Below are 14,341 nucleotides of genomic sequence, written 5' to 3' on the forward strand. Positions count from 1 at the left end.
AAATACTTTCGGCAAATTTTTAGATATTCAAGTTTATCACAATTTGGGATGTGGGTTGGGATAAGAATCAAGATATGAGATCCGGATTTCGGATCTAGATCCAAGATCAGAATCCGAGATCCGCACCCAGATCCGGGATCCAGACCCAAATCCGAGATCCGGATCCAGATCCGAGATCCGAATTCAGATCCGAGACCCGGAGCGGATCTTCGGATCCGACCAGATCCGGATCCGGCCATCCCTACTAGAGGGTATGATGCCGGGAAGTAGAGAGAGGGGGCGAATGAGACTACAATTAATGTATGATATAAAAACAGAAAGATCATACCTGAAGACGAAGAGGTTAGCGGAGGACCGTGGAGCATGGAAGCTTTTGGTCTGCGGCAAGTAACCTGCCAATAAGGGCAGAATACCTATGATGGGGCTGCGGTGGCTCAGTGGTAGAGCGTTCACCTCTGGTGCATGGGGTCCCGAGTTCAAACCCTTCTCCCGCCAAATGAACTTTGTGGTAGACAAACACAGTGTGCGTGGGTTTCCTCGGCCTTTTCCCATTTCCTCTCACTTCCTTCATTCCACCATTTCATTCATTTCTCTTCATCACCGTCTCCTTTAGTCTAGCAGGCATACCGTGGGACGTAAAACTAAAAAAAATCATATCATTTCAATACCTATGATGATGATGATTGTTTCTTTGGGAACACGCTAGCTCTGTGGTACAACGCATACCTCAAGCGTGGGATCCCTTGTTTGATTCCCGGCTAAGTAAGTTTCTGGTGGACAACATCGTGTCTGTGGGTTTCTTGGGTATTCTTTATTCTCCCACATTCTCGTTCCACCAGTTTTTCCATCATCATTCAGTTGCTTTAATCAAAAATCTGTCACTCTTAGCAGGGCATGATCGTGAGACGTTAAAGTGAAATATTACATTTGAACAAGACTGTGCATGCACAATATGCAGTACAATTGTTTTAGATTGAAAAGCCTCAATCCGTGTGGGACTTAACAAAATTTGCGGATATCAACGCAACATAGAAAGTACAATGCTATACTGTGGAAATTAAACTGTAATGCTGCTATGGAATGAGGCCCCGCAATCTTTAGTTCGTAATGTGAGAGGCAGTGGGCGAAAAATTTGCTAAACTTGAAGCTTGAAAGTTGGGAACTAAAAACTAAATGTAGGTTAATTTTAGTAGGTCAAAAAACATGGCAGCGGGAGGAATGTACAGTGGGAAGTATTATTGTGTTCGGTTTGATTTTTCCTCCCTATTTCTTTTACTTATTATTTCATTCATTTTTGAAGTTGTTTCAGGTGGGTATAAAGGTCACAGTATCTTATTTGTGAATTTCTATCAGTTGATAATTGTGATGTATTGGTGATTATCGTTAGATTAATGTTATTCCGACAGGAAATGGTTTTCTTTTTTTTCTTTCTTTCATATCCTGTTTTATTTTAGATGTGTCAATAATTTTTGTATTTAATGGGCGATACTTTACACAGAGGTATCCGGGTTACAATTGATAGTAGAGAAATGTGGTCTGTAATATAAGGATTCGGTAAAATGTTCTTATGTACAAAAAGAAATTATTCTATTTACTGGAAACTAACTTCCGGCAATGAACCGTTATTTTTGTGAGTAACGAAGGGAAGTTCATGAATGAAGTGGAGAATGAGCAATGAATGAATGTTGTGGAAAGTGAATCGTAATTATGTATCTGATGAAATAGGCACGATAGCGTTTAAGGTTATATATAGGGTTGTATTGGAAGAATTCTGCTGTTTATGTACTTCGCGCCATTTCGTCTTTAATATTTATAAAGTTCCAGAATGAAAACTATTAGGTCATGTTTAGAATGAAATAACAGGTTAGTAGTATGCTTGTTTCTAAACTGTAGTAATATCACTTTCATTTTTATAGTATTAGAAGGTATCACAAAACTACAGTCCGGAAAGTAAATGTATAAAGAGTTTATTATTTAGTGAAACAAATACGAATATTGAATTATGCCTAATCTAGCATGGGGTTGGGTAGTGTAAAGGTAGCTTATTCTTGCTGTTTTACGAGAAATTGTGCGGTTGCGGTGGCTCTCTAGTTCGATCTCAGCTCCCACTTTGTATGCTTTGTGGTGGACAAACATTTTGTGCATGGCATTTTCTCGATTTCTTCCCATTTCCTTTCAGTTTCTGCATTCCGCTTTTTATCATCAGCCTTATCACCTTTTTCCTTCGCCTCGGTGCATAAATGTGGGACGTGAAACGAAAAAGAAAAAGAGATGCCACGTTAAAAGAAAAATATGGTTTAAATGGTACCCTAATATATCCTACAGTTTTAGATCTTTGCGCATGCCAGGATAGTTTCGTACAGACTGATAATATGCGTGCATACTGATATATTAGTATATTCATGCAAAAATCACACAGGAGGCTAGGTGATTACATCAAGCATAAATTGTATTTACTTCGATTCAGGCCAGGGTGAAGCTGGTATACAGGTGTAAGGGTGGTAGGCGCGATGAGACGGTGAATGTGCACTGGGTTTGCGCGAATAACACCCACAATCTCCTGTTACGTGGTCACTACAAACAAGAATTGTAACTCTTTTTAGTTGCACTAGTACATGGGGTCCCGGGTTCTATCCCATCCCTCGCTAAGTGAACTTTGTGGTGGACAAACACCGTGTGCGTGGGTTTTCTCGGGGTTCTCCCGTTTCCTTCCACTTTCTTCATTCCACCATTTCATTCATTACTCATCATCACTGTCTCCTTTAGCCTAACTGGCACAATCGCGGGACGTAAATCTCAAGGATTTCATTTTCTTTTTAGCTGCAGAATTAGGCCTACCTTATTCGAAAATTACAACGTTTGTCTTCGAACATTGAACAGTGAGAAGGTTCCAACAGAATATGGGTAGTTTTGATAGTGTGTTGCAGCAGTGCTGGAGAGGGTAAGGTTCTAGAACACAGGTCCCCCTTTTCATTTAGCTCTAGTAAAGACAGAAAGCAACGTGCCCTGCGGGGCTCTAACCCGCCTTTGCTCGCTAAGGTTCGCTTGGCAATACTATACCGGTATAAACTAAATATTAAATTTTGGTATAGAGCGGAACCAACGTAATTACTAATCTATATCGAAGGACCTGTGTTCTAGAACCTTCCCGCTGGAGAGATAGGTTGAGCGTGCGATTTGAAAGCACTTCCATCATTGTTTTCTTATGTGTATTATACTATGTTTTTGTATGTGTGTAGAAGAGATGCGATGACAGTACAAGTTTCGAGATAATAATGCAATTCGTACATAAAACTCAATATGAATACCAGGATTCGCTGTTTTCAACTAAAGTGGGTTAAATCAAGGTTTAAACTGTAAAAATAAATAGCAGAAAAGCCAGATATCTTGTGAACTTCAAGGTGAAATTGGCTCGTATCTCAAGCTATCTATAAGATGTTTTCTCATACATTACAAACCCAGAAAACACGAGTGTGACTAATTGAAGTCTTTTTTTTTTTTCTGTATAAATGGTGCGTAGCCAGATTGATCTTAAATGGTGCGTATCTTTATGCGCTCCTTTATTGATATTCAAATTGAATTAAGTCGCTGTATTTCTGACTCCATGAAGTACCCTGAACTAAATTAGATTTTTTTTTACTCTGTAGTCTTTCAAAATTATCCGTTTATTTTAATAATGGGCGCTGCGTATTTCTATCAGGCGTCCTTTGTGGATAAATTGGTAGACTCGTCGCCTTGGGTCTTGAGTTCAAGTTCAAATGTAGATCAGATTCTGTTCGGTACAAACAGAGTAGTGGTTCGGATCCCACTTTAACCATAAGATTGCCGAATTTTTCAAAAAGAAAAAGATAATCGTTCGCTTTTAGAAAAGGAAGAAAACGGAAGTGGGTGGGAGTTCATATATAATACACTGTAAAAATAAACTCAGAATAATTTTGATTGCAAACGAGGCAGTTTCATTGAAAACAGTTGTAACATATGCAACATAATAAGTATATTACAGTTTCCTGTGGAAGTTCATGTAGCTCGGATCCCACGTTAAGCCGTAGGTACTCGTTTCATGTAATTTCGGTGCTGAAATGACGCTACAGTCAAATCCATCCACTCTGTATACTTCTTCGTTGCCATTCAACCGAATTTTTTAAATGAAGACTTCATCTTTTAACAATCCCACATCCTTTATACATTCAAGAATAAGTTTTTGCCACCCTGATGACTACTCATGCATAAGCGGGAGAGCATCAGGGAAACGTTATCGATCAAACAAGATATTCTTTGCACTAGGAATGAACACATAAATTATATACTAGAAAGAATCTTTGGACAAAATGCATTCTTTCATTATAAATAAGCTAATTCTTGGTGACGCATTGTTAAACGAATGTCCAAATTTCGGTTGTGGGCAACTTATAGTTACGTGTGGCTTCAGTTATCAACGGATTTATTACCTCGTCCGTTTTGAACTGCAATTTGTCATGAACGACAGGACGATGATATGAGCGGAAATCAAGTAGCTTGTCAAAGGAGGAATCACGGAATAGTTTTCCTCCTTTTCTTTCCATTAGTATGAAACGATGTATGAAAAAGACCGTTATAGCATAAAAAATTGAAAACTGTGTGTCGCTATCCCGACTGACTTAAATTTTTATCACAAACGTTATCACTTCTAGTTCATCAATAATTATGACGTGGAAAGGTATTCATATATACATACACACACACACACACATATATATATATATATGAAATGATTCAGGATGCTTTTCTTCAATTTATCATATATTATCCAAGTCAGTCCTAATAGCTGCAAGCGCAACAGGAGTGTGGTGCAGTTCATCTGATTTCACTAGCTTATCGCCGAACTAAAGATTGAAGGTGTATGAGTGATAAATGGTAACGTAGTGAGTAGTTCACCCACACGATGTATTTGGAACGGAACTTGATATCTTATCTTGTCACACATTTTTCACTGTTCGAATTTGATTGAACTGAAAGATGAGACACGAACTGAAACACGAGTCTTGTATGTGGGTCGTATTAAGTAGTAAAAGGAATCCCAATATTATATAATAGGGTTATTCCATCGAAAATCGTTCAATTTGTCACAAATTGGCTGCCTGACCGAATTTTAAAATTCTGATAATTTGTGTAGATATTAGTAGATGTTCCTTATTCTATTTGTTTGCCAGCAGCGGCCACATTTCCAGCATTGTATGTACGAAATCGTAAGAAAATTAGGATAGATGTAAAGTGCAATATATCCGAAATGAAAAGTGGTGGATATGAAACAATTGAAAATATAATAAAGTGACCCTTAGTCCAATGCTATCTTTATACTCCAGATTAACATCGTCAACCACTGCGAGCCACCAATTGATTATAAACGCACAAACGAAGTCCTGAATGTGATTATCAGAATGAATAAAATTTCGTGGGACTGATATCGTGTTCTGTTCTTTTATTTATTTCAAAAAATAAATAAATAATCTCTCAAGATCCAGAACCTTTTGAAAACTGTGCCAGCGCACTTCTGTGTAATAAGGAAACACAGAATATATATATTCTCTAAATTTTCAAGAAAGCGGAAAATTGTTGCTGGATTAAACCATGAATTTTTATAACAGTGGTGTATATTTTTTTTTTTTTCTCTTAGCGAACCTAAAGCGGCAGAAACATGAGTTAAGAGCCGCGAGTTTGATCTTGATACTCCCTTGTAACTTTTGAGGCTGAATCCATGACAAGTGGTCCTGGAAAGGAATAAATCGTTGCTTAATAGTTCTTAAATAAATCTGATTTTTGATGTTAGTTACTTTACCACGTTGTTAGTTCGAAATGATGTTAGATACTTTACCACGTTGTTAGTTCGAAACAACCACTATTTTAAGTTTAGTGACTTTAGGTTTGAAGTGGCATCCATATTTCTTTTCGAAGATGCACCATTTGGTCGTGTTGTAAGGGGTTACCGAATCTGAAGTATTTCAGCCCCTAGTTGCTCTATCGATGTGGAACAGACACCAAAATAGTCAGCAAATTTTAAGACTATATATTAGCCATATATAAATGAGCTTATAGTCAAATCTGAAACTTCTATTTTTTATATATATAATAATATAATGCAGGCCTATTATGAGGAGAAATTATATGTTTTTATCAGGTTCCCCACCAGAGATATATATCTGTAAAGTACACACTTTTTCTCTTTTCTGAATTCATAATAATTTCTGTATATATAAAAAGGGTGGGGACATGTATGAGGGTTGAAACTTGGTGAATGATCACTTCTCTATCAGATCTCTTCATCCAGAAAAGCTCATCTTCCTGCCCAATTGTCTTGCAGAAATCGTCTCCTCAGCTTGGAACGTCAATGACCTATTTTTTCGAACCTACTTTTCACCCTGCTATACTTCAAGGACGGTAATATCTAATATTATAGTCTTGTGGCTTACAATTTGCTGACCATTTTGGTTTTTGTGTCACATCGATAGAACAACTAGGGACTGAGATACTTCAGATTCGGTAACCCTTTACAGTACCACCAAATGGCACATCTTGAAAAACAAATATGACTACCACTCGAAACATGAAGTCACTAAACTTAAAATAATGGTTGTTTTGAACTGAAAACCTGGTAAGGTAACTGCACATCAAATATGAGATTTTTTAAAAATTGTCGAGCAACATGTATTGGACCACTTGACATGGATTTACCCGTATGTAGCTTGCCTTGCGTACATATAGTCCTTTATAAGATAATAATTTCGACACCTCTGAAGTTCGTGGTGCCTTTTTCAAGTCATTTTGCCTTGACCATGGAAGATCATAGTTGTGACCTAAATTTTTGTGTTCTTCTTGTTTATTGTGAATTCTTCTCCACTAACTTGCTCTATTAGGTAAACGTCATTGTGTTTTGCATGCTAACGTGACCGGAATCGAATCAGGAACTCTTCGCACCAGAGATGAACAAGCGTCCTATCACTGAACAACCGTTCCTCGTATGGACATTGGCATTCGAGAAATGAATTTTGGATATACAGTGAAACCTCGATTATCCGCAAAATTTGGTGGCAACCGCAGATAGTCCGCAAAATCGAAAATAATACAAATCAACACGAACATGATTTTGAGCAATTTTTATTTACGGTAGAAACTTACATACAATTATGACTTAGCAAGCAGTAGTTTTCTGTGCTTACAAGTTTGTTGGTTCAGTTTTACACAAAAAAGAAATCAATGTTTTCTTGTTTTTCGTGTTGAAACACGTCTACTTTTATTTGGGATTCAAGTTTTCTTAACATTGTGCAAAAGAAAGAAGATGTAAAGGGAAGGAAAATCGAGAGTTTACTGAGTTGTTTATTATTCAGTTCGTTGTCTTTTTGTGACATGTTTTAACCATGAAAGGTACCTCGAAAATATGTCGTTTTAAAGCAAATTCTTTATCTCATTATAAAAAGGAATTTATTTTTGAGCAAATTGATTGGTTTAAATTTAAGTGTTCTAAATCAAATGATTTTTTTTAAATCTATGAATTAGTTTGTTTAAAATGTAAATAAAACGAAATATTTCTCACCAGTTTTGACACTAATCTAATATCAGTCTGAAACTAGCATTTTAACACATACTGTGTTGTGGTAAGATCTTAATAACATAAGGTTAAAGTTTTTTTTTTTTTTTTTTTTTTTTTTTTTTTTTTTAATTAAAGTAAAGTTAATGGCCCATGAATTTGTGGCACGTACCTAATGTAATCATTTCAAATTGTACGAGAGACTTTAGGGGAAATTTCGAATCCATTTAACGTTTATTACTCACACTTTTTAGTTCAGAATTTTACATATTGTGGTAATACAAAGCATAGCTAATTGACACATCTACATATATTTAACAGGCTGAAGTTTGAAATGAATTTTTGAACCTCATACCTAACTCTTTGATTACAAGGCGTATCCTTCGAGGAAAAGGTGATTCAAAATTGTCAAAAGTATTGTCTCAGGAGCATCTCAAGTTAGGAAGAGGAAACTCGGTATAGAACTCATGAAATGAAATGAAATCTTTGAATTTTACGTCCCAGGTTATCCTGGCTAGGCTAAAGGAGACTGTGATGATGAGAAATGAATAAAAAAAGTGGGAGAAGCCTGAGGAAACCCACGCACACAGTGTTTGTCCACCACAAAGTTCACTTCGTGGGGGCTGGGAACGAACCCGGTACCCCAAGCACCAGAGGTAAACGCTCTACCACTGAGCCACCGCGGCCACATTGTATATAACTCAACATAAAAAATAATTTGACACATCCTCCAGCGCTTTCGAGAACTCCTCTTGTAAGGGGACAAAGATGAAATTTCTATATTTCTTTCACATTCGTATCCGTGTTGTCTGTCTCGCCTCGTCATCACGAGAAAACGGCTGAAACGCTTTAAATGAATTTTTGAACATAGCGCCTGACTCGACTCGGATTCTTATTATGTCATTTTCTTTAAAATTGAGTATCTCACAATTCTCTCGTGTTAAGGAGATGAAACTCGGTACTTATTCAAACTCCTCATTGAAAACGGGCAGTGACTATTTATACGGCAACAGTTTATGTATCCCGTAACTGTTAGTATTACTGACATAGTTATCATGAGAATGCAATCTATTTGAACAGGAAGTTGTTTTTCTTGTTTTATTGCGGAAATAAAATGAGAAGCCACATATATTTCAGTTGCAGTACTTTAGGTGATTTCATATGAGAAAAGGAAATCACAGATTTCAGCCAACTAAACTATTGTTAGTTAATTTACATATGAAATTAAGCTATTCTATCAGGCCTTGGTTCCATATTGTCAAACTAAACACAACACACTGAGCAAGGGTATGTGATAAAATATATGAAAACCAACACGTAACAGTTAGTGTTGAAAATGTTACGTGTTTTGTGTTTTATATATTTTTATCACATAGCCTTGCTCAGTGTGTTCTGTTTAGTATAAAATTAAAGATACTTCAAATGTCCTTCTGTATCATACGCTGTTGAGATAGTTTAAATAACTGTAGTTCTACTCGTGAAAAAATAAGTAAAATGTGTAATTTTACGCAATACTTCTGTGTCTTGTAGGCTATAAAGATGGATGATCAATAAAAGGAAATTGATTCCACATATATATATTGCTGTTTTCACTAAATTTATTCTTAGTCGTTATAGTTATGTGCACTGCGTTTTTTCGGTACAATTGGACATAGACACCCAAAGAAAAATAAAATAAAAACTCGTGCACCTTTACACGCATCCCACCAGTTGCGGAAAGATTTATAATAAGCATTCAACTATACACCATAATGGCGGAAAAAAAAAAGCATCAATGTATGCTAGGAGATCACTGCAACCAAGATTTCTGTTTATTCTGGTTTACGGCACAGCGAAGCACAAAATTGTAGCATGTTGTGATACTGGACCCGAGGAATTCATAAATTCTCTCTAAATAGGTTCTTGATCATCGGTGCTCATCGCAGTTTCGTTGTAATATGTAATCAGACACAAGTTCAAAGTTAACGTTTCTGGGAACCCAAGAAAACTTGCGTGTCAAACCTTCGCAACAAATAATTGGTGCGCAACGCACCGTAATTAATGCAAAAATCCCTTATAATTGCATGCCTATTACTGCAAACAAAACCAAAATTTTGCCTTGCAATGACGCAGACCCGTTACGAAATTAGGCTTAAAAACCGATTCCGCTAAGTCTGAGCTTACGAAACTGCATATGTGTGTGTGTGTGTGTTTATCAGGGTGTCTATCGGTCACGAAATTAGAAAACGGTCGTGAAGTCAAGAAATTTAGCTTTTGGGTCTTTTTTGTAAGTACAGATTGAAAAAGTTTGTTCAGTTCATAAGCCTCTTTCATTGATCCGTCTTTTCAGGTTCAGGGCACAAACATATTTAATTTATTTTGTCACTAGTAGAACTACTGTCATTTAAATTACCTGAATAATGTATAGTGCAGAATTTCACATGTGCAGTATCTTTAGTCTCATATGCAAATTAACTAATAATAATTTAGTTAGTTCATTTTTTCCTGTTACGAAATCATATAAAGCATGTAATCTTAAATTTATGCAGCCTGTCCATTTTGATTTTTGCATCGAAATAAGAAAAGCGCTTCTTTCCTGTTCCCTGTAAGTTGAAGTAGAGCTTGCCTTAATCGTTTACTATGTCATTCACATTGACGCCGTTAATGTATAGTGGCTACGAAGTGCATAAACGGTTGACATGTACGTAGCCACTGTCTTAAAAATAAGTTGACACGTACGTAGCCACTCTCTTAAAAATAAGTTGACACGTCCTCCAGAAAACTGTTGAACCGTTAAAGTGAATTTTTTAAACATAGCAGTTGGGTTAACCTGCGTGTTTATCATTAATCCTACACTTTAATTGAAATGCGTTTCCTAAGGGTAGAAAGGGTCCGGTAAATTTTTCGTGAACACTTCTACATGTGCCCTTCTAATTCCCCTCAAGATGTCGAGACGATATTCGAGCTCCGTCCATACACATTGCAGCGTAGTAGCATTAACCTTTTCGAGAACTGCAGTAATTCGTGTATAAAGTCCGGCAAGATCTAGAACAGAGGTTTCGTAGACACGATTCTTGACGTACCCCCAAAGGAAAACAACTCTAAGGGGGTGATATTAGGGGAGCGCGGGAGCCAGGTGATTGGTGTATCACGGCCAGTTCATCTCCCAGAAGAATGGCGATTCAAAAGGTTTCTAGCATCTAGAGATCAATGAGGAGGTGCTCCATTGTGTTGGAAGATTGTTTGGCTACAGTTGCAACACCTAAGGGAGTAGGTACTCATGAAGCATGTCGTAGTAAGCCACCCCTGTAAACCTGCTCTCAGCAAAGAAAAATGGAACGATCACTATCATGCATAAAAGCACACCAAACGTTAAGTTTTAGGCTAGCACGAACTGTTCACGAATGACGTGCAGATGTTTAGAACCCCATATACGAACGCTATTGCAATTAAAATGTCCAGATAAAACGAGGTTTCATCAGAGAACATCACCCTCTGCAGATATTAATAGTCGTATTCAATTGATTCCAGCATGAAAGCAGCAAATACTTCACGCTGAGAAAGGTCATTTGGCTCCAGAGCTTACGTAAGTTGCACTTTGTAGGCATGAAAATGTAACAGTTTATGGAGGATCTTATGAATGGTTGATTTCGGTACATGCAATTCCCGTGACGCACGACGAACTGATTTCTGTGGGTTGCGTTGCAACTTGAAATGAAATGAAATCTTTAAGTTTAACGTCCCACGATTATGCCGGTTAGGCTAAAGGAGACGGTGATAATGAGAGATGAGTGAAATGGTGGAATGAAGAAAGTGGGAGGAAACGGGAGAACCCCGAGAAAACCCACGAGCACGGTGTTTGTCCACCACAAAGTTCACTTGGCGGAAGCTGGGATCGAACCCGGGACCCCAAGCACCAGAGGTGAACGCTCTACCACTGAGCCACCGCGCCCCCCTCGTTGCAACTTGCGCATTGTCCACAACTGTTTGCTCCACACCTGGTCGTCTACTTCGTGGCATGTCCACTACGTTACCCGTCTGAAAATTTCACCCCGCACCTAATTATGGATGCTTTAGATAGGGGATCTCTCTTCCATACCTACGGCGGAATTTTCACTGAACAGTTACCCATGATTTTCCCAGACCCAGCATACCGCCACATACACACTGGACCTGCTCCCGTGCTGTCGTCATTGTCGTTCAAATCACAATCTGCAAAAAAAGGAAAGGAAACTTTGAAATATATGTAGAACACGTTGCAAACACAATATAATACGGTACGTGACGTTTGGGCGCCGCCGTTTGGGCACTGGACGTTTGGGCGCGAAGCCATTTGGGCACCAGACATTTTGGCGCGAGTTAAATTAAAAAGTCATTATGTTAGGCGCTGAGTACTAAGTTGGAATCAATATATCACAAGGTGTCTACTGTAGTGGAAGTCCTTGAATTATACTGGGTTTTGTTTTACATACTAGAAATACTGGAATTTCAAAATTCTAAAAACTGAATTAACAATTAAATTTTGTAAATTTAAGTTTCAACCAAAGTTAAGTGTGCTTTTTATTTTACAAGCCAAAGGTAAGTAGACCAGACTAGATATGATTGACTGCATTACATACATAGTGAGCCTATTCCATTAAAAAATTTTAAAGTAGGCCTTCTACTGTAGTTACGCAATAAGTATGAATGTCAAACACATTTCTAGTTGCTAAATGACCTGTATATGTACAGTTAACTATTATTTTCCACTTTGAAATCGTTCTCTTTTTTTTCCTTTCGCCACTTTCTTTAATGCAGATTAAATGCTTACAATGAGGCAAAAAAATGTGTTAAGTTTTGATTTTTATATTGGAATGTTAATAATAAAAAAAAAAGGTGATACCAGAAATACGGCATACTGCAGTTCCTAAACTCAATGTCTTAGACACCCTGTATGCGAAATATCTTTCCCTCAACTCGATTAGGACTTAGGATTTTTAGATTTCTGGGCTCTCGGCATCTAAGGCCATTTAGCCCGTCACGTTTGAGGGAGCACACTATCCGGGGAAAGGGAAGGAAGGAAGCGGCCTGGACCTATAAATTAGGTACCACCCCGGCATTTGCCTGGTGTGAATGAGGAAAACTCCATTCAGGGTAGTTGGCCTGAAAAAGCGTGTTACACTTTTTCGACCGAGTGCCCCTACCGGGAATCGAATCCAGGACCGCTCGCACCGAAGGCGAGAGCGTCAGCGACTACGCTACGCGGGGCCACTTCCCTCAACTCGAGTGCGCGGAAATCTTTTATTGGTAGTTCTTTATTGGACTTACGGAAAAGAAGAGTTTGGCAAACGTAATACGAAAGAAAACAAATTTTAATATTCATAAGTATGTAATTATCAACTTTTTAAAAAAATACAAAAATTAAATCAATATGTTTTAATTAACATTAAGAAAATTATTAACACCGTCTGATTTCTTCATTTCCTAGCTTTCTTATATAATACAAAAATTAGATCAACATTAGATCAGAACTACAAGAATCGTGAACAAGCGAAAAATCAATCCATGACGAAGTTAGGCAACAAATGCCACAAACGTATTAAACTATTTAATTCAGATGAATAAATAAGATAGAGATAGAAAATATACAGATAAATGAGGTGAGATAAAGATAGAAGTGTAGGAAATGTACATATCTTGATTCGCGCTTAGTTTTCAGTGCCTAGCACACTTTATATGTCGTAAATTGTGATTTTTACTATGTACCTCGCGCCCAAACGTCTGGCGCCTAAACGGCTTTGCGCCCAAACATCCGACGCCCAAACGGCAGCGCCGAAACGTCCGCGCCCAAATGGTGGCGCCCAAACGTCCTATCCCGATATAATACGTACATAAAAATTTGAGAGACGTACAACACGTTGCAAAAGAACACATGTCTCTATCTTATATTGTCTATGCGCTATGGGTCATTGTAATGGTACCAGTGCTTTGTGAATACGCTGTAAATTTAAATAAAATCAACAAAAATGATTTTAAAAAATGTGATTGTTTTCAACTCTGGTTTTTAGTATTTGATTGAAGAAACTTTTGTAAGTTCAGTGTGGTTCAAAAAACGATACAGGCGTAAGCTGAATAAATATATTGTATATATATATTTATTTTCACGTTCTTAGTCGTAGTATTTGTATTCTATTAAAACTATTGATGTTTCAAAATAAACCAGAAAAATTCTGTCAATTTCTTCTGTCTTTACAGCATTGCCAGCAGCACTTTTATTTCCTGAAGACAGAATTAATGCAAACTACAGACACATTTTAGATCATCGTATGTCATATAAGTTCGCTTCTAAAAGACACTCAGTAGTTGATCAGTTAGTTCCGAAGGAGGATACTTATACATCCAACGGGAAGGCACCGTTGCCGGAAGAGTCTAAATTAGATGGTGTACAGGTGATGAATCAGAATGGATCCAACGCCATGTCTTCTTCAACAGAGGAACCCAAGCATCCAGACGTGACGTACAATGCTGTTGAAGAGAAATTATGGAAAGACTGGGAACTACTTATAATCGTCTTCCTCTTGATCGTAGTGGGAACCATTGGATTGCTTTTTGTTGTAAGTAGATTTTAAATTTTGGAATTATAGATTTTATTGTATAAGAGAGTGTCTATCGGTCACGAAAGTCATGAAATCAGAAAACTGTCATGAAAATCAAGAAATTTATCTTTTGGGTCACGATTTTTTGATGTATATATATATATATATATATATATATAAACTGTTGTATAAAACGTCAAAATTCATCACCAAAAATGTCTGTGGT

The 14,341-nt window shown here is 37.4% G+C and overlaps 1 protein-coding gene across 2 annotated transcripts in view; it reads left to right on the forward strand.

The window, feature by feature from the left end:
- Nucleotides 1-1,150: 1,150 nt before the first annotated feature.
- The window catches only part of LOC145662672 (tyrosine-protein phosphatase non-receptor type 5-like), a 52,895-nt gene continuing 39,704 nt past the window's right edge, over nucleotides 1,151-14,341 (forward strand). Inside the window, exons 1-2 of one of the 2 annotated variants that reach the window (XM_081728485.1) lie at nucleotides 1,151-1,309; nucleotides 13,775-14,133. In XM_081728485.1, coding sequence (XP_081584611.1) covers nucleotides 1,204-1,309; nucleotides 13,775-14,133 — 465 coding nt within the window. In that variant the 5' untranslated portion in view covers nucleotides 1,151-1,203. Of the gene's footprint in view, nucleotides 1,310-1,613; nucleotides 1,864-13,774; nucleotides 14,134-14,341 lie in introns of those variants that run through there. The other variant, XM_081728486.1, reaches the window with a different exon arrangement.

Source organism: Thermobia domestica, chromosome 10, assembly GCF_964235325.1.
Source record: "Thermobia domestica chromosome 10, izTheDome1.hap1.1, whole genome shotgun sequence".
Classification (NCBI taxonomy): Eukaryota; Metazoa; Arthropoda; class Insecta; order Zygentoma; family Lepismatidae; genus Thermobia; species Thermobia domestica.